Below are 18,467 nucleotides of genomic sequence, written 5' to 3' on the forward strand. Positions count from 1 at the left end.
TTCACATGAATGCAGCTGCTCTTTTCTCACCATGATAAGAAATGTGAACTAAATTTCTAAACCTAATTTCTAATTGAACATATATGCAAATATATGGACCCACTACTTTTATAGATTTTGAGAGACATACTGCAAATGGCTGCGTACTAACTGTAAAGAAATCTCACACATTTTCCATCTAGCTTCTGTATAACATAGTGCACATTAGATTAGAAAAAATCCACACAAATCGCTGATGTTGAATTGCTGACGTTGAATTGCTGACGTTGGCAGGTTACTTCATGTTTGCCTGATACTTGCTGGACGTCTCCCAGACTCAAACTGATATAAATAGTTAAAAGCAAACTGCATCTCATCCTCACTGTTACAACATGATTTGGCTTGTGTCTCTTCTGTCCTTCATCGGTAAGCTTTTCACAGACTACACACAGACACATTCATCAACACTAGACTTTTTCCAGTGCTGTTGTTAATTTTGAAAAAAACATTGCATCAATGTTTCCATGTGTCTAATTTCCAGGGCTAATTTGTGCCGAGGAGCCGTTCAACCATAATGTACACAATCAGAGAGTCATAGGAGGCAATGATGCTAAACCCAACACCTGGAAATGGCAGGTAAAACCTACACATGCCTTTAAAAAAATATATGTATTTTAGATAAGACATGTGCAAATGTAATTAACATGAATATGACATTTCTGTGATTTAAATTACATATTGCATTTGTTGAATTGGGGCCCAGGTATGCTACCATAAATGCTTTTGTTTAAAAGGTTCATTTTATTTACTTAGAGTTTATTTTTTTAATTGCTGAGTAAATGTATATGACTGATGAAGCCTGTAAGCCAATTAAAAATGACTAATTGGAGAAGGGATGGGATTGAATAAGTGTGTACCTCTTCCTACTCCTTTCCGGACATGTCTATGCTATCTATTTTCTGTAAGATTATTATTTTTTGTATTACCTTTCTGTTTTCCTTGACATGTTCGAAATAAATTCTCAATCAATCAATTAAGCTATATAAGTTTTTTATGAGCTGTGGAATTTTATCATTTCTCATCTGTCGCTGAGCCATTGGTCCAAATTTTACTGAACAGTCTCTGAAATGACATTAAATCCTCCACCTTATCTGTACACGTTTGATCTCTGTTTTCTCTCAGGCCTCTCTCCAGTATGACTCCTACAATGATGGGTCATACTACCACATCTGTGGAGGCACCATTATTGATAGTTTCTTCATCATGACTGCAGCTCACTGTATCCTCAGGTCGGGGCCCTGAACAGTCCTTCAATATACACATACCACTTGTACATTTGAACATATATCATCCAGAAGTCTCTCTTGATGTATACTGTATAAATGATCTTGAGTAAATATAATGTGTTTTTGTTCCCTGTGTGCCTGTCAGCATGGATGCTAGTCAGTACCGTGTGGTGGTGGGTGAGTACAACATGTACGAGTATGACGGCAGTGAGCAGTTCATCCGTGTGGAGAGGATTGCTGTGCATCCTGACTGGAATGGAGATCTTGGCAAAGGGTATAAAGCGACAGCAAGTCCGACCACTTCACTTCATTTAGCCCGAATTTAAAAAAATAGTATCAGGGGTTGGGGAAAACACGTGCATTCACTTTAACAACTGGGAGCAAATCCCTTGTAACCACTGTCCTTCCTGAGTAGATGGGACCAGAACTACTTTTCACCTGCAAGTCACTTTTAAAAGGGCTTCACCAGCCACAGAACTACTTTTATTTTATGCAGTAATAATGTTGCATTCAAGCGTTTCTTTTTAAAACTCTACTGCCACTACATGATACAACAATATTTTTCTCATATTTCTCTTAGGAATGATATTGCCCTCTTGAGGCTGGCTAATCCTCTGTACGACAATGGCTACGTGGCTTTGGCTAACCTTCCCTACCCTGGCGAGATGCTGCCTCATGACTTCACCTGTTATGTCACCGGCTGGGGGCTTACGGACTGTGAGGACACACACACACACACACACACACGTACATATTTGCAAGTATTATATATATATATATATATATATATATATATATATATACAGTTATATACAGTTTATAATGAGGAAATTCCTATGCTCTTTGTTTTCACAGACTTTGGGAGCGTCCCTGCCATCCTTCAGGTGGCTCCCATCAATGTGGTGGAGCACTCGGTCTGTTCCCAGCCCAGCTGGTGGGGCAGCATTGCCCTGAGAACCATGGTGTGTGCTGGAGGGGATGGAATCATATCAGGCTGCCAGGTACAGTAAACAGTACAGTAGTAAGGCAGTTTGCCTTAATCCATATTTACAAACAGACTTTATGAGAACTTATCCTTGCCCCCCCCCCCCCCCCCCCCCCCCCAGCAGATAACTTGCCAAATCTTTATAAAAGAGGCAGTGTTAGAGGTAACGTCCCACTTCTCACTGCATGATCTTAAAATCTCTTCTACCTGTTCCTATTGCTGCCTGCCTCAGGGCGACTCAGGTGGTCCCCTGAGCTGCTTCACCGGCGGAGATTGGAGAGTCCACGGTGTTGTCAGTTATGGTCCATCTGGCATGTGCAACCAGGTGTCTAAGCCCACCGTCTTCACAAGGGTCTCTTCCTTCGAAGACTGGATCTATTCAGTGAGCCTCCCTTCACCTCTAGACCTCTGTGATTCTGGATAATAATGTCACTGTGTTTCCGTTGTCTGATTTTTCTTTCTGTGTATTTTTTTCTTTCAGGTGATACGGAGTTTCTAGATGGGAGAGATTTGTCCAAACTGTCATGTGAAACCTGTGACATTAAAATCCACATGCCTCTCAGTTGTTTGCGTTTTAAATGCGGTGGGTTGTTTGGTTGTAGTTCTTAATTCAGCCAAAAGGTGGCGGAAGTGCCTCATTGTTACACTAAGCAGCACTCAGGCTGTGATGTAGTTCTTATCACAGCCTCAGGAATATATTATATATTGGATGCATTCTCTATTGTACTTTGCTTACAACCTAACAACAAACAGGTAATGGGTTTGAGTGAGAACCAGCAAAAGTTGGAAGGGTTAAAAGCATAATGCTCTTATCTTTCAGATGGTGAAAAAAAACCTAACAATAATATTTTGGATGTTTTAAACCAAACACCAACGGGACTGGACCTTTTCCACTTGACAAACAAAGGCTTTAGTAAGAAACATTAATGATGTATCAAATAGCCAGAAGGAAATCTAGAAGTATCCACTTCAAGCCTTTGTCCTGACTAGAACCAATTTTTTTTACCTAATTGTGGCCAAATGTGCGCTATATGCAGTCGCAAGGCCGACCTTTCCTCCTTGTCTGGAGTCTCGGGCCATATGTTTGTGTGGTGGTAGTCAGGGGGCTACAGGATGACATCACCTACAGTCTCAACCATGGAGACTAGAAACCACAGAAGAATTCCAGTGGTTTACACAAAGACAAAAGGAATGCAATTTCAATGCATCTAGTGGGAACTGTATATACATTGTCTGTAATTGTACGGAGATAATAACGGGTTTTGGTGTTTCTGACTATGCAGCCTTTTTTTCCAGTTTGGAAGCAAAAACTACAATGGCATATACAGTACATAAGATAATCAAAGATATCAATTCTGGGGGGACATTTGTCCACCATCTGCCTCTTGATCTAAACTTCATTAATGCAGCAGAGGTTCATTATGATGGAGATCTTTACTCTCACTGTACAAGTAAAACGAAAAGCCTGTAGATGCCTAATTAGGTAACACGCACTAATTAAAAACTATAAAGTAAAGGATAAAAGCCTGAAATAAAAAACTGTAAACGTATATGGAGCCAACGGTAAAACCTTTTAGACTAAGACTAAAACTGTCACGGTTTTGCAGAGCAGGACCCAAATTGCAGAGTGCAAAAAAAAAGAAGGTATTTTAATAAAATAAAACAAAAAGAGACTTAGCAAGACCTGCTTTTCAGGTGACAAGAGTAATCCATGATGGGGGGGAAAAAAACAAATAACAGCAGGAAACACGGCACGGGTATAATAACAGGCTGGTATCAACAGGAAACTAACCAAGAACAGAGTCCACGACGAACCGGGAGCACAGAGACTAAATACACAGTGGGGGGGTGAGACCCATTAGGAACCGGTGCAGACAATCACAAGGGGAGGGAGGCACAAAAGAGGTAAAGTAAGAGGAAACAGGACACAGGGGAACAGGGAACGAGCTTCAAATTAAAACAGGAGACTCGGAACGCCACGCAGGAAAGATAGCTTAACCAAAACTGATAAGGAATAGTAATCAAGGAAATAATTAGATAAACAAAACCAAAGTCCACAAGAGGTCATTAAGGAGAGTTAGGAGACAAACACTTATATCACACCTAAGGAGCTTCGTGTCTTTGGATTGTGGGAGGAAGCCCATGCAGTTACAGGCAGGCTTGGGATTATGGTCTGTAAATATCAATCCCATATATCATAATAGATCAGTCACAGAGTATATTTTGCTATGAAACAGTTACTTTCTATTCTCTAAGTATGTATAGGCTTAAATACGTATGTGGGATTCACAGTGCAGGTCCCGGCCTTGTAAAGGAGTCTCCTTTTTTCATTGTCAAATTGGTGCTTTTACTTAAATGAATAATCTGGATACGTCCAATGCTGCTTATTACACATTTTGAGATATGACAAACAACAAAGTAAAGCATTTAGAAAATGTTTTTTTTATTATTATTATTTGGAGGGACAGGCTGTCAAAATGGCTTAGATGAAAGACACTGTTTTTTTTTTTTTAAAAAACAGCAGGTTAAAGTGTGAATATGTAAAAAATAAAGCAGCTTTGTTTGCTCTGCAGGACCATTCAAGCAGAAGTATGTACAACACAAAAGGCAAAAAGTAAGACACGTTCTTTGAAAATGAAATCCAAAAAAAAGCCGTACTGTAATACATTACATTGATAAACACTCACTGTTGCCATTTCGTCATGAGAATTGATGTTTGATACAAGAGAAATAAATGTTTGCTTGCAAAAATCAGTGCCCTCTTCATGGCATAAGAACATATATTGGATGGATGTCAAAGTAATCAAAAAGGCAAAAAGCGAATAATACATTTTCAATGTGCACGCCGCACTTTTCAAAGTATACAATTAATTAGAACAAGTTTTAACAAACAGGACCTGCATGCATAATTTCTAAAGGGTCCAGAAAGGCTGTTGAAACAGTTGTAGAAAGGGTGAGATATGTACATCAACTCTCTAGTGTCCCTCAACACAGGTGACAGCACAATCACCTTTGAAATGTCTTGTTCTGTAGTTAATGAGGCAACTCTTCAATTTTCAGGGTTTGTGTGCGCGATAAAAAGTGTATAATATATGCAGTTTTTACCCACAAAACCCTTTACATGTGTTATTTCTAACATGTTGTAACCCAAGTCACAGACTTCCAAAAAATTCAGAGTACAATCAAATTGATCTTTGTAATTTTTACTCAGTTTTAGTGGCATTTCGCTAAGATACCTAACCATAAGACTGCCTATGAAAAATACTTCAGAATGCTAGGGCACAATAACCTTCATAAGTATACATTTCTCTATAATTCCTATATCACAAAGGCTGTCCCGGATTGAAAATTACTCATTTTGCTTTCTTAATAAAATATTCAATTTGTCAGTGATTAGAATTCTTTTGTCAACCTACATAAATTAGTTACAAAATATTAGTGTAATTTTCTATGGTTACATTATAGGCAGCAATACAATAGACCCATAATTTAGTTTCAGTGATTAGGGAGATTCCACAGTTTTCAGTCCCAAAGCTTAAATGGAAGCACTGTGCACACACCATTAGCAAGCAAGGCTTACCTGATAAGCAGGCACATCCAGTAAACTTCACAACAGCCCATTTTATTGCCAAAACGTCTTAAATTAAATAACTGATGAAAATAATGACATAATAAGTTACCAAAAAAAAAAAGAAAATGTTAAATGCATAAGAGAATAGATATTAAATACTTTCCGATGGACTTATGGTCCCATTTCCCATAACAATGCCTAAATGAGATACGGAGAAAAAGAAAGGAAGATTGCACTTTCTGGTCAAAATATTATACCACAGTGCTTCTTGAGAGAAAGTAGGCTTTATCTGAAATAAATAAAAATTAAATCATAGAGGAAATAATTTAAAACAAAAGAAAATAAAGATAATACAGCTACAGATTTTGAATGGTATGAGCCATCACTTCTAGATACCCAGCTCATAAATAAGAAACTCCATAATTTAGCGTTCAACTGTTGAATCGACCCCATACAACCAAAACAATGCCTATTCATACATAACTGTTTTCACAGATAAAGTGCTGATCAAGGAGCTTTTAGAGGGATTTTTTTTGTTTTGTACCATATAAGACCCTTGGGAGAGATCTTGAGGAGAAAGGGTCCACTAGCTTCAGGAAACAACACAAGGAGGACCCCACCTACTCAAGTCGTCTTGGTGTAAGCCCAAAGGACGGACATGACCAGGACTACGTTGTGATTAGACTCTGGGTTCATATGAAGGCTGTCACAGCAATGGTCACCATACATTGCCTCCAAAAGCTAGAAAGCTAGAAAAAATTCCCTGAGGTGCACATTCAGCTGTGTTGAGATACCCAACCTGGCCCCATTAAAGGTCGATTCCTGTTTAGCATATGGTTGGTAATCTTGGTTTGGTTAAAAGAGCTTTCTTAGGAATTGAGAGCCATCATTGGTTTCCATGGGCCTGGCCAATTTGATCTCCATGTGATATCTTTACACTTTTAACACTAGCTGCCATCTCACACAGCATTAATCCCAAACTGCTTTGCTAACGTTTTGAAGGCAAGTCTGGAATTGAAACATTTATTAGGCAAGAGGGAAATCACAGCTTCCTCTAAAAATCTTGACATCTTATGTGCATGTTCAGTCCCTCTCCCAAACCCCCTTTCCTTTCCTTTGCGCTGTCCAAAGATTTGCACGCTTTGTCAAACTTTCACAGACTCCATCACAGACAATTTCATGGCTTCCTCCAACAGCTGATTGTCCGTAAATGTGGCAGGGGGTTCGGGGACGGACTCTGAAAGGCCAATCAGTGACTCCAGGAGGCAGGTCCCGGGGTCGCCCGCCGCAGGGAAGCTGGGGTAACTGGGCAATTGAAACTGAAAAAAGTTGTCCATGTGTTCATACTCCTTGAGGGAGTTGTAGAGCGAGCTGGACCCCAAGCAGGGGAAGCCGTCAAAGAACTCCAGGTCTGACTCCGAGGAGAGGCTCAGGTCCATGTTGTAGCTCGCCGAGCGATCAATGGTGGGGGATGGCGTGCGCGGCACACTACTACTATGGAACAGGGCATTGCCCTGGTTGGCGTTCTCATCCAAAAGTTCTGAAATGGCTGTCGCTCGATTGTCTGTGTGATCGTCTGCAGAGTCCAACAGTGCGGCGTCTATATTGTCATTCTCGTCAGCAAAGTCCACCATGCTAAAGCTTCTGAAGGCCTCTGCAGACGGCTGCTGTTGATCTGTGCAGCAAGTATCTTTTCTGTTCTTATCGCCGCCATCCCTGCTACTTCTTGAGCAGTTCTCTGCGTCGCTGAAGCAAAGAATACGGCTCAGGCCTTTCTCGTCGACGTCCAGCTGGGTTCGATGCTCACAAAGGCCGTCGCCGGCCTCAAAGTCCTCACTGTGACCCGACGAGTCTGATAGGTCCGTCATATCGCTGCTGCAGCTGTTCTCTCCAGCCGCCGCCAGTTCTGAGCTAAAGGCGAAAGAGGGCACTGCTGGTGCAGAGGTTGGCCCTTTTGTGTTCTCCCCCTCCTCGGTGCTCGATTGCTCCTCCAGCCTCTTCTCCAGCTCCAGCTTCATGATAGTGTGAATGTAATGCGTCTGTACCCTGGTGGAGTTGAACTCAATGCGACCCTCTGTGTTTCCGCAGCCGTCCTTGGTACAGCCACACGGGAAAGAGGAATGATCCATCTGTAAGAAGCAGAAGAAGAAAAAGAGTTCATATCAACAGTCAAATACACGTAACATAAAGCCCCTGCCGTATTGTGTTTGGATGTTCTTATGATTGAATCCCTCAATCCAAGCATATACTGTAGTTTTCAGGGATTTTTACCTGACATTTGATGCCTGCGAGGCTGCAGCTACACGTCTCAGGCTCGCAAAAGCCCTGGCAGTCGCAGCCACAGTTCTCCCTGGAGATCCTTAGCTCGTGCAGCTGCCTCTTCTCCTCCTTGTCGACCTTCTTCACGCCGGCTGCTTTGAGCAGTGCGTAGCGGCGTTTAGACGGGTAAGGCTGGAGGAAAGAGCCCTCGTCGACGTTGGCTCCACTGATGTCGACGTCCTGCTCAGGGATGTCGTCCACTGTCAGTCGCTCCGCATCCTCATTCTCCTGGGTTCCATTCTTAGTCAGCTGGAGAGGACAGAGGGACCGTGTTTAATTGCACCAAATAACAGAACGATTTGAGTTTTATAGGCCGCAAACCTTAACTTTAACGAGTGTCTGTGCAAAAGTTTGCTTACTTTCAGTTTGAGCGCTTCCAGCTTCTCCTCCCTGAGTCGGTTGAAGAGTTTTTCCCGGCGTAGGAGCCGCTGCTCGACGGCAAACTCCGCAAGAGTGTAGGTGCGGAGCGCGCTGTGTTGCTGCATCATGCCTAGAGTACACCCTCCTCGACTGGGAACACTGGTGAAGCCCTGGCACCGAGGGAAGAAGAACACCGTGACCTGGTCGAAGGTCACATTGCCCCGCCGTGGTCTCTTGGCTTTCTTAAGGATGGATGTCGCTGTGGATGGAAAAGAAAAAAATTGATTTAGAATACAGCTTGTCCAACTAGGAATGCAACTGGTGCATTAACTGTTTTTGCGTGCCACTAGATGGCACAATGACCCATCACTTGAATTCCTCTCATGCGTGCAAACACGCTGAACAGGCTGTAAAAGGACACCCCTCTGATTCATTGCCCTAGTCCTCAACCAAGCCTTATCATGTAGCCAATTAAAAGACACGGCTCACAGGAGTCCAACACACTTACATCCTGTAAAGTGAAACCTAAGCTTTCAAGAATCCTTGAAGATTCGTTTCTTGTCCTACTGTGAAAAAAAACCAAAACACCCAGCACAGGAATTTTCCTTTGGTGGCAAACACAGTGAGGGAGGCAGAACTGCCAGGATTACAGACCAGTGACTAAATGCTTGAGGCTTCCTGATTGGGGTGGCGGGTGAAAGCATAGCTCTCAGGACTATAGGAATAAAAACTGCCGACCCTGGTCTCCCTGCTAGCTGACAATCCCCACAAATGGCCCAATAACTGACAGGAGTCAAAGGTCCCTTCTCTGTTAAAGACATTCAGGACCAGCAGCTATAATTCCGTACGCAGACAAATACAATAAAACCATATGGGAATCAAAGTGGAACCATATGTGGGAACAAGCGCAACAATTATTTGAGCTTTATTATAAATTCCGCCTCCTCTGCCTAGAATATTCAACTCGACTTCTGAGCCTCGCTTACCGACAAGCTGCCAGAACCAATGTTTGTTTTTGTCTTTTTGTGTGTATGCGAACAGAAACTTATGAAAATACACGCGTTCGGCATTTCCTTTATTGCATGGTGGGAAAATCCTTGTCGATGATGATTTTTTTCTCTCTCTGCCAAAAAGCTCTCCTACGACACACCCTGAACAACTGCCTCTCGAAAGTCACAAAAGTCAAACGGGGAAATCCGTGGACTTCTCTTGATAATTGAAGCTCAGAGAAAGACAAGCGCACAACAGCCATCTAATCTGCCTCCAGGGGCGATGCCGATGAATTAAACTGCCAAGTTCGGCTTCACATCCATCACATCTAGTCAGGCTTATGACGCCCGCAGAAGACAAATGACCATCTCCACCGTATCTGAATGAAATAGCTTTGCTGGCAATTTTTTCCTAAGTCACTTCACAGCGGCAAACAAACTTTCTGTCCAGCACAAACACTGGATTATAATACTCCACCCAATCTGCTAGATGTGTCTGTGAGCCTTCTTCTACTTCATTGTCCCACCCCTCTGTTTTTTATCCCTTCCCTCAGCCTTTTTCAGCACCTGTGCTGGGAGCATGCCCGGGCTTCAGACAAGGCTCTGTGTGTTTCCAGCCTTGGCAACCTGCCACGCCTCTCTGCCTGGCTGCCTGCCCCGCCATCCTGGAAACCTAACAACTGTTTGCCCTTCTCCCCTACACTACAATCCCTTTCCCGACCGGTCCGGTCCCCTACGGGCCAGCAGACGCACCCGGGTCCAGACAGAAACACCCTGAAGCTGCTAGAACCGCAGCTCTCAAGGAAAGGTGAGGCCTGCAAACTTCTGGGAAGCAGGGGGAGACAGAACCAAGGTGAGCAGTCACTGCATAATGCGATTAGCCATTTTGCAGCTTCAGGGCATGAAATCTAAAGAAGTATTCATTGCAGAAGTCTGAAATCATTTCTGTGAAGTGTTTCATGGGCTGCCAGCTGCCTAAATTCCTTAATCTCTCCCCAATTTTTATGGGTTTGTTATCAGAGCCTCCGCGCAGCAGTAAGGACAAGGGGAAGAGAGGGCATTACAAACTAGGTACCATCAGCTTTTTCTGCGATTTAATGTCGTTGTGAGACGACACTTACTGTTAAAATGTGTTGCCGGGGAGCTGGGGTTGCTGGGAGTGGAATCCAGGGTGTCCGAGTAGCAGCTCTCCCCTTCCGAGTCCCAGCCTGAGCAGGCCGAGGAGAAGGAGGAGGGTGAGGAGTAGCATGGGTCCTCATCCACCTCCTCAAACTTCCTCTTGAGCAGCCCACTCATGGCGTTAGTGCGAGCAATCTGCAGGAAGGAGCAGAGGGAGGGGTTGTTAACAAATTATTCATATTTACTTTAACAGCTTCGGTCACATAAGGACTCGGGTTTTCGCTTATGAACAAAATACATCAACATACATCATCTGTATGTTGCATGGAGGCTTTTGGGCACAAGCCCCTGTGTCCTGTGCTTGGCCTTGTGAGGCTGAATCCCGACCTCTCGCCGTGCTCGGCTGAGAGTGGGGAGTTCACCGTGTCACAGGAAGCAATCAATCAGGACGTTTCGCACAAGTCAACAATTACTGGACCCCACACCTTCTTCCAAATCCCATCAGCTCAGCAAATGCATTGATTGGGGAAAAGGAATGAGCAGAGGTGAGCCACAGACATCCCCCTTTAGGCAGCCACCACTATCAAACATGCAGGCCAAGGCCGGGGCAATTTGCCACTTGTCCTGCTTAATGTGCTTAACGTGGCCCTCAAAGCAAATATGTCCAGCTATGCACGGTCAGGACGTTTTGCAATGCGGCTCCTGAATGCATTCTTTCACGGCTTCTGTGGGAAGGGGCTGCTGGTTCAGCGATAAAAAGAATCTATCTCCTGAGAGAGACAGACAGGAAGAGGGAAAGACGGAGACAGACAAAGGAGATGATCACCATTTTAAGCTCTCGAGGCGATGGGGGGAGGCCAGTTTCTACTCTCACACTCAAGAACAGCGCCTAATATCTGTGAAACCTCCCCCATGTTTCGAGGTTTGTTGATATTTGTAAATCTTATTTTAGTCAAGGGATGATACCCCCAAAGCTCAACCAAATCAACCTCCCGTCTCCTCTGCTTGTTCCCGGGAAGCAGAACGGAAACCACCGACGTGAAAAAAGGATCACGCTTCGGATGAGAGGGGAGGTTTACCACTCGCGTGTTTTATGGTTATCGGACAGAAATGCGTCACGCGGCTCTGACAAACAGCAGACGGCGTTCTTCCCAACTTCTGGGAAGCGCGAGGCTACGGCTGCTAGACAAGACAGGTCATCATCACAGTGCCCGGGGCTGAACTCCTGCTAACTTAAGCAAAGGAGGGACGGGGGGGGAGGAAGGAAGTGAGAGGGGAGGGATGACATGGCTGGGCTCTACTCCAGTGCACACTCCCTACAATGGTGTGGAATGGAAAGGGAGTTTTTTCTTATTTTTTTACTTTACCCATAAAGAGATAATTTCAGCGTCAACTGTTTACTGTACTGACAATCACAGCCGAATGACTTACAGCTGCTGCAGCGTGTTGTGTATGCACTTTCATTTTTTGGTTATTTTTAGCTGTGTCAGTCCAAATATTTGCGTGGCAATCCCTACAATTTTGTAAAAGCAATTTTTGGCGAAAACTGTTGCGCTTTCTTTTCCTTTGGCTTTGTTTTGGACAAATGCAGAGTTGAGACCTTTAAAACGGACCCGTGTCAATTATTAGATGGAGGTCCTTCAATGACTTTAGACGAACTTTAACTTCATGTGTCACCCGCGTGCTTTGCCTGTCTTATCAGTACGTTATGTAAGAGTCAGCACTTGCAGGAGAGAGAGAGAAAGAGAGAGGGAGAGAGAAAGAGAGGAAAAAAAACGAAAGCATTAATGCAAGAAGGTGGTGCAAGGGAGAGAGAGAGGGGGGGGGTCATGCAACAGAGAGCAATTATGCAAAACCAGTTCTCCCTCTGACAAGGATAAAGAATAAGTCAGAATCAAGGGCAAGAGGCTGACACCTTTGTATAGGCAGTGGGGGCAGCGAGGGGCCGTGTAGGGAGTTATTGTTATTGCTGCAGTCAGATATTTTTGTCCCCAGTGAACATATGATGAATGAATCACCTTGCGATAGGTCAAGCTGGCTCACGGCGTCTCTGCAACAAAAGCAAAAAAGGCCTCCTCTCTGCAACCGCGGCCACCTAGGTGCTCCCCAAGTGACGGGAACGGAGTGGCCTCTCGATTCCTGCCCATCAACTAAACTCCAGCAAGAAAAATGATAATCTCCAAATGCCATTCACATCTACTACAATATTATTGCATCGGCACCGAGAGCGTTTAGAAAACACCTGGGCGCAGCATCTGGGGCTTATGTATTCACATATCACACGGCATGTGTGTGTGTGAGAGAGAAAGAAAAGGGGAGCACAAATGGGTTTCACCTTACATTTTTTTTGCCATCACTCCCACCTCCAATCCTTTGTATGAAGAAAAAAAAATGAAAACAAAGCTGTGAGGCATCCTCAGGGGAGTGCATAGCGCCAGCTAAGCAAAGTCTTTTTAATTAAAAGCTGCAGTGAGGCAGAAGGGGAGGGAGGGAGGGGGGGCAGCGGTGTCAGAAGTGGGTCATTGTCTCTTGACTGCAGTCTACCTGACACATTGATTTGTTAATCCTGTTCAACGGGCAGAAACAATGGCGAGAGGTTAATCCTGGCAAGGGGACGGCTTGTAGTCAATCTGGAGCTTCTCAGCGTGCTCAGCCGCTGCACTCACGGAACAAGGCCAAGAGAGTCGGGAGAGAGCGGATGGAACAAGGGACTGGGGGTAAAAAAAGACAACACTCGTGCAATGACTCATTTGCAAAAAGGGTTGGATGGGAGGAGGGGGGGATAAAAAGGACAAAGATAAAAAGGGAGGAATTCAGAGCCGGCTCCTCCAAGAAAGCACTGCCATGCGAAAAAACGTCTCCTCTGAACGGAGAACGGATGCGATCGGACAGCCGAGCCCAGAGACGGGAGCATAGCATGTTTTTCAACGTGGACTAAATTATGCATCGCTGTCATTCCATCAACCGCACACGGGCAGCAGATAAGGAATGCATCCGCCGAGGCTGCTCCCCAGCCAGTTGCCGGGGATTGGGGAGATAAATCTGTGGCGCGGAGATTTGTCACCAGAAGCACCGCACAGCTACAGTCAGATGCAAAACTATGCCGGTCGAATGACATTATCTGGATACACGTGGCTGCAGGATGTTAATGTGACTTCAGGATCCCAATTCATTCCCATTTCATCTGCAGACAGCTCGTCGACCCCTTGTTGAGGAGTCTTAAATTATTTTCAAAGGAATGTGGAATGAGGAATGATTCATTAGGAATATTTGGCAAAATAAGATGCACTAAAAAAGTACATGACAACATAACCCACTGTCTTCTTGTTACACAACTGTTCAAACGGTTTCAAAGATTTTACTGTGGCTCGATCCCTGCCTTCATCTCTATATTTGCCTTTTCCCAGTTTGACAAAAGGCAATTATTAAAAAAAACTATCTTCCAGAAAAAACGAATCAGACCTAGTAGTCTTCATCCCTGCAATATGCATAGACATCAACTAGCAGCCTGTTTGAACTGCCCTCGTCTGCCCCACAGCCCAACAGGACAGGTTGCAGTTGACTTTGCCCCCTCACACATGCCTGCAGCCCCATTGCAGCTGATAACAAATTGCACTAACCCCAGCCGGCCGAGAGCATTTCCAGGGCCCGCTGACGACCCGTGTGCAGCGTCTGAATGAGTGATCGGCGGAGTTGAGTGCTCAGAAAATGTCATAATGATGAGCCTGGGAGTCTGTGAGTGTGTGCAAGCGTGTCTGGGCAGGCCACTCGGGGTATCACACCTCTCACTTCCAGCTCCGCCACCGAGAGGACGGAGGGTAATTGATCAGGAGTCCTCAATGTGACAGTGAGCTGGATTCCAGCACCGGCTCAGCTGGGGGAAACACTGACTGGTTCATTTCTTGAACTCGGCCGTTGCTCAGAAGCGCTCCACCTGCTGGAACAAAGCGGCGGGAGCTCCTGCTCTCCCCTTCTATGAGCCTGTTGTTCCCACTGAGAGCCCGGAGCTGGCGGAGACCGTGCCACAGAAACATTCTGTTCCTCTGCCTCGACCCGTGCACACACTGCTTCCAATAAGGAGAGGTAGTGGGAGGAAGGAGGGAGAATCGTACAAAACAAATAAATAATGTCATGTCTCCAGGCCACAGGAATTCCATTCTGGCAGCGCCGCTCTTGCTGTAATAGTGGGAGAAGAACACAGGCTCTATCTAACCCAGATGTGCTCTCTGCTGCTAACCACTGGAAAGTCTTACTCCCAGGAGGAAGCGGAGCAGAGCTACCTTTCCTACAGCCACACCTGACAGGGTATTAGCTTGCACGTGGACCTCACGTGCCCTCAGCTGTCACTAATCTGTTATGCAGGCCAAACTTGTAAGGCCAGGGGTCACACCAGTTTGTACTGTTAACTGATTTGGGTTACTATATACTGACGCTGTAAGTCAAAAAGACAGCTTCACAAAACTGACTCTCTCATTCATTTTCCGATATATCCGGGTCAGGAACTTGCAGCAGTGTGCGAAAACAGCAAAGTCGAGAAAGTCTTGAGTGAGTAATGCGTTTGCATTACAATGAACTAGAAGCAAACATGCAGCTTTGAGTGTGTGTGTGTGTGTGTGTGTGTGTGTGTGTGTGTGTGTGTGTGTGTGTGTGTGTGTGTGTGTGTGTGTATGTGTGAAGGTAGGGAGGAGGTGGTTTAAGGTTCAGGGGTCAGGCTCCAGTCTGGGGCACTTGCAGTATGGAATGCTGGGAGAGGACAAAGCAGATGGGAGCTCTCTCCGCTGCTGTGTGGGAGACCTTCAGCAGAGTCCCTGAAACACCCCCCCTCCACACACACACAACACACACACACACACACACACACACACACACACACACACACACACACACACACACACACACACACACACACACACACACACACACACACACACACACACACACACACACACACACACACACACACACCCTGTCTCCGCGCACAAAAGAGTGGGGCCATCCTGCGTGACCAAAATGAAGCAGGCACAGACAACCTCGTCTGAACCCAGCCCTGCTGCTGCTGCTGCTGCTGTCTCTCCGAGCTGAGAGACAGATACCAAAAGTGTGTGTGTGTGTGTGTGTGTGTGTGTGTGTGTGTGTGTGTGTGTGTGTGTGTGTGTGTGTGTGTGTGTGTGTGTGCGTGCGTGTCTGCGCTTCCTGAGGTTGTGAAACATACACTGCAGTGCACAGGAAGTAGCCATCCAGATTATCTGCGCTGTGTCTAACAGCTGCAGGCACCACAAGGTAAGCCGAGTACAGGATCATATGATGGAGGAGAGGGAGTCAGGGGGTATGGACAGTATTGGTCACGGTTGACATGACTCCAAATGGGGTTTCGGTGCCTCGGCTGCCATCTACATCAGCCTCTATTAAGAGGCAAACAAACGGGCCAATTATTAACAATCGAATATTAAAACACTATGAGAAGAAATAGTGTGTCATTCGACATCACTGCACTACCCCTTGAAAAAAAAATTAAAATGCATGCCACATGGAAGCCCGAGCATCACACTGGCCTCTGAGTAAACAAAGGATCATTCAGCTCTCAGTCGCCTAATTCCACAAAACATGATTCCACAAATGATCCGGGTGAGGTCGCGCGAGAGACGAATGAATGGATTCAGTCGCTTTGTCAAAAAAAGAGAAGAAAAAAAAGGCAGATATAGGCTCTAGACAGTCTGGCTCTGTATGAAATAAAAAAGCCCCCAGACAAGCTGGGAGGGAAAAACACACCACCACCAACAACAACAACACCACCACCACCACCACAACGCTTAATGGCAGCTTTTTTTTTCTGTCCATCTATTCATCAAAATCAATTCTTAAGGCCATTTATGCGCCACACTCATCGAATGTGATGAGTGTACACGCATGTTGCTGTGGAAGGCGCGATTTGTTCGGACAACCAAGGGGCTCAAACAATCCGCACACCAGCACCTGACTCACAACCTCAGGTGTTACCTGGTGGAATGGTTCGGAAATCAAGCCAAAAAAAAAATCAATTATTAAATCTAGTGCACGTCGTGTGAGGCCGGCCAGCCGGCCAGCCAGCCAGCCAGCGCGCCCCCCTCTCCCCCCGGTTGGCCCGACCATTCCTCGTGATTAATGCTGATTCCAATGACAGCAGCCCCTGTCAGCTGTGCGCTCGGATGCCTTCAGGAGGCGCACCAGCCGCCGCGGTGCACGCGGACAACTCCACACGGGCCGGACGCACACAAAAGCCGAGCTCACCCTGCAGCCTCTAATGAATCCGGGGACAGCGCTGAAATGCGTAAAGTGCAACCGACGCTCCGGACGAAGTTACCGCAGCAACAAAAAAAAATGAAACGACCGAGCGATCCACGCGATCGGTGGACCCCTCGGTCGACAAGGGAATGGAGCGGATTACACCGACGGCAGACGATTCTTTATTTGGTTCTGCCAGTTGTCTTTGCCACCGCCGTCAGATTGCGATCACCTGTGCGTCAACCAGATTGAAAAGTCACTTTCAACAAGCCGCGTCAACGTTCGCAACGGTGCGTCCAGTTAGATTTAAAAAAAAAAAAAAACACAACAACACCAAAACGCTTCATTGTGACATATGTGCTCGGGAGGAATCCAGCCCGCGAAAGCACTAAGACAAATCAACTTGTCGGACGGGCGATTTTCTTCTCTTTTTTTGTTGTAATGTTATCGCTTAATACTTAAACGCATGACTCCGGCGCATGAGGGGAGACGCGTCCGAACTACTTGGCGTCGCCGAGGTTAACGCGCATACATTACACGGTGTTCAATGGAAACGCCAGTGAGCGAACTCCCGATCACCCCCTCTGTGTGTGTGTGTGTGTGTGTGTGTGTGTAGCCCTACTCACCACCAATTCAAGTATCCGATCACCATCGGGGACTGAACGGCGTCGGATGATCGGCCGATCCGGGGACCGCTGGGAGTAATCCAAATGGCACAAATAAATAACGCGCTCGTCCCCTGCATATATACACACACACACACACACACACGCGTCTCCTCGGTGCTATTGTCTGCGCGCCCGTGTGTGTGCCTCGCCGCCGCACGGGGCTCCGTACCAGCTGAAGCGCTTCCCTTGTCTGTAGCAGACTGCCGAGCAGCGCAGCCTTTTTCGTCAGTGGAAAACTCCCTCCTGGCGTCTGGTCTGACGCAGGCGGTGACACAGGGAGGCTGCCCACGCCGCTTCCTGCCTGCCTCCCCGCGCGCGCGCCCGCCCGTCCGTCCGTCCTCATGCGTTACTGTACCCGGAGGCGACTCCACTTCTATACCCGCGCGAGGACACGCACGCAGCCGCCTACTGTATTAATACAACAATAAAATGTCATATATATATAGATAGATATATCCATATCTATCTATATATATATATCAAATCGCGTGAAATCACGACGGAGCTGTTGAGGGCGAGCCTCTGGTGGCGAGTCAGTGGAAATATGTTGTTGCTGGAAATAGATAGGTAGATGGATAGATAGATAGAATTCACAGTCTGGTGTCATATTTTCATTTTATCACAGAACATATTCCTACTTCTTTAACTAAATACATAATTTAGGAGAGAAAAAACAGTTTGCTCATGAAAATAATGCATTGTCCTGATAAACTGGGCTTTTTCTTTCCCCTCAAATAATGAAAACATGTTGATATTTGGGAGATATCTACGGGGGACAGACTTGCACTGACCTGACAATAGGGGAAAACAGTGACGTCTCAGATCACTATCATCCCCTGATACGGACCTTCAATGAAAAATGATTCTTGAATTCAACTTTTATTCCCCCCCCCCTAATGGCTGGGAATCTCGCGTCACTCGTAGTGATCC

The 18,467-nt window shown here is 45.7% G+C and overlaps 2 protein-coding genes across 2 annotated transcripts; one reads left to right on the plus strand and one right to left on the minus strand.

Moving 5' to 3' along the window:
- The first annotated feature begins 284 nt into the window (after positions 1–284).
- LOC118291122 (chymotrypsin-like elastase family member 1) lies at positions 285–2,812 on the plus strand. Its single transcript, XM_035619076.2, has 8 exons — positions 285–405; positions 521–615; positions 1,162–1,268; positions 1,411–1,539; positions 1,846–1,982; positions 2,121–2,266; positions 2,483–2,632; positions 2,732–2,812. The coding sequence occupies exons 1-8, from the start codon at positions 372–374 to the stop codon at positions 2,747–2,749; spliced, it is 816 nt and encodes a 271-aa protein (XP_035474969.1). The 5' UTR covers positions 285–371; the 3' UTR covers positions 2,750–2,812.
- A 1,857-nt stretch (positions 2,813–4,669) lies between these two features.
- On the minus strand, positions 4,670–17,785 carry csrnp1b (cysteine-serine-rich nuclear protein 1b). Its single transcript, XM_035619075.2, has 5 exons — positions 17,496–17,785; positions 10,611–10,803; positions 8,500–8,759; positions 8,093–8,389; positions 4,670–7,950 (listed from the first exon to the last, which is right to left on the minus strand). The coding sequence occupies exons 2-5, from the start codon at positions 10,783–10,785 to the stop codon at positions 6,967–6,969; spliced, it is 1,716 nt and encodes a 571-aa protein (XP_035474968.1). The 5' UTR covers positions 10,786–10,803; positions 17,496–17,785; the 3' UTR covers positions 4,670–6,966.
- Positions 17,786–18,467: the final 682 nt, after the last annotated feature.

Source organism: Scophthalmus maximus, chromosome 21 (genome assembly GCF_022379125.1).
Source record: "Scophthalmus maximus strain ysfricsl-2021 chromosome 21, ASM2237912v1, whole genome shotgun sequence".
Taxonomy (NCBI): Eukaryota; Metazoa; Chordata; class Actinopteri; order Pleuronectiformes; family Scophthalmidae; genus Scophthalmus; species Scophthalmus maximus.

Coding starts and splice junctions, on each gene's coding strand:
- LOC118291122 (XM_035619076.2), top strand. CDS start 372: ATGATTTGGCTTGTGTCTCTTCTGTCCTTCATCG. Junction 406..520: donor GTCTCTTCTGTCCTTCATCG/GTAAGCTTTTCA, acceptor TCTAATTTCCAG/GGCTAATTTGTGCCGAGGAG. Junction 616..1,161: donor CCAACACCTGGAAATGGCAG/GTAAAACCTACA, acceptor GTTTTCTCTCAG/GCCTCTCTCCAGTATGACTC.
- csrnp1b (XM_035619075.2), bottom strand. CDS start 10,785: ATGAGTGGGCTGCTCAAGAGGAAGTTTGAGGAGGTGGATGAGGACCCA. Junction 8,760..10,610: donor CCCGGCAACACATTTTAACA/GTAAGTGTCGTC, acceptor TTCCATCCACAG/CGACATCCATCCTTAAGAAA. Junction 7,951..8,092: donor TCGCAGGCATCAAATGTCAG/GTAAAAATCCCT, acceptor TGCTTCTTACAG/ATGGATCATTCCTCTTTCCC.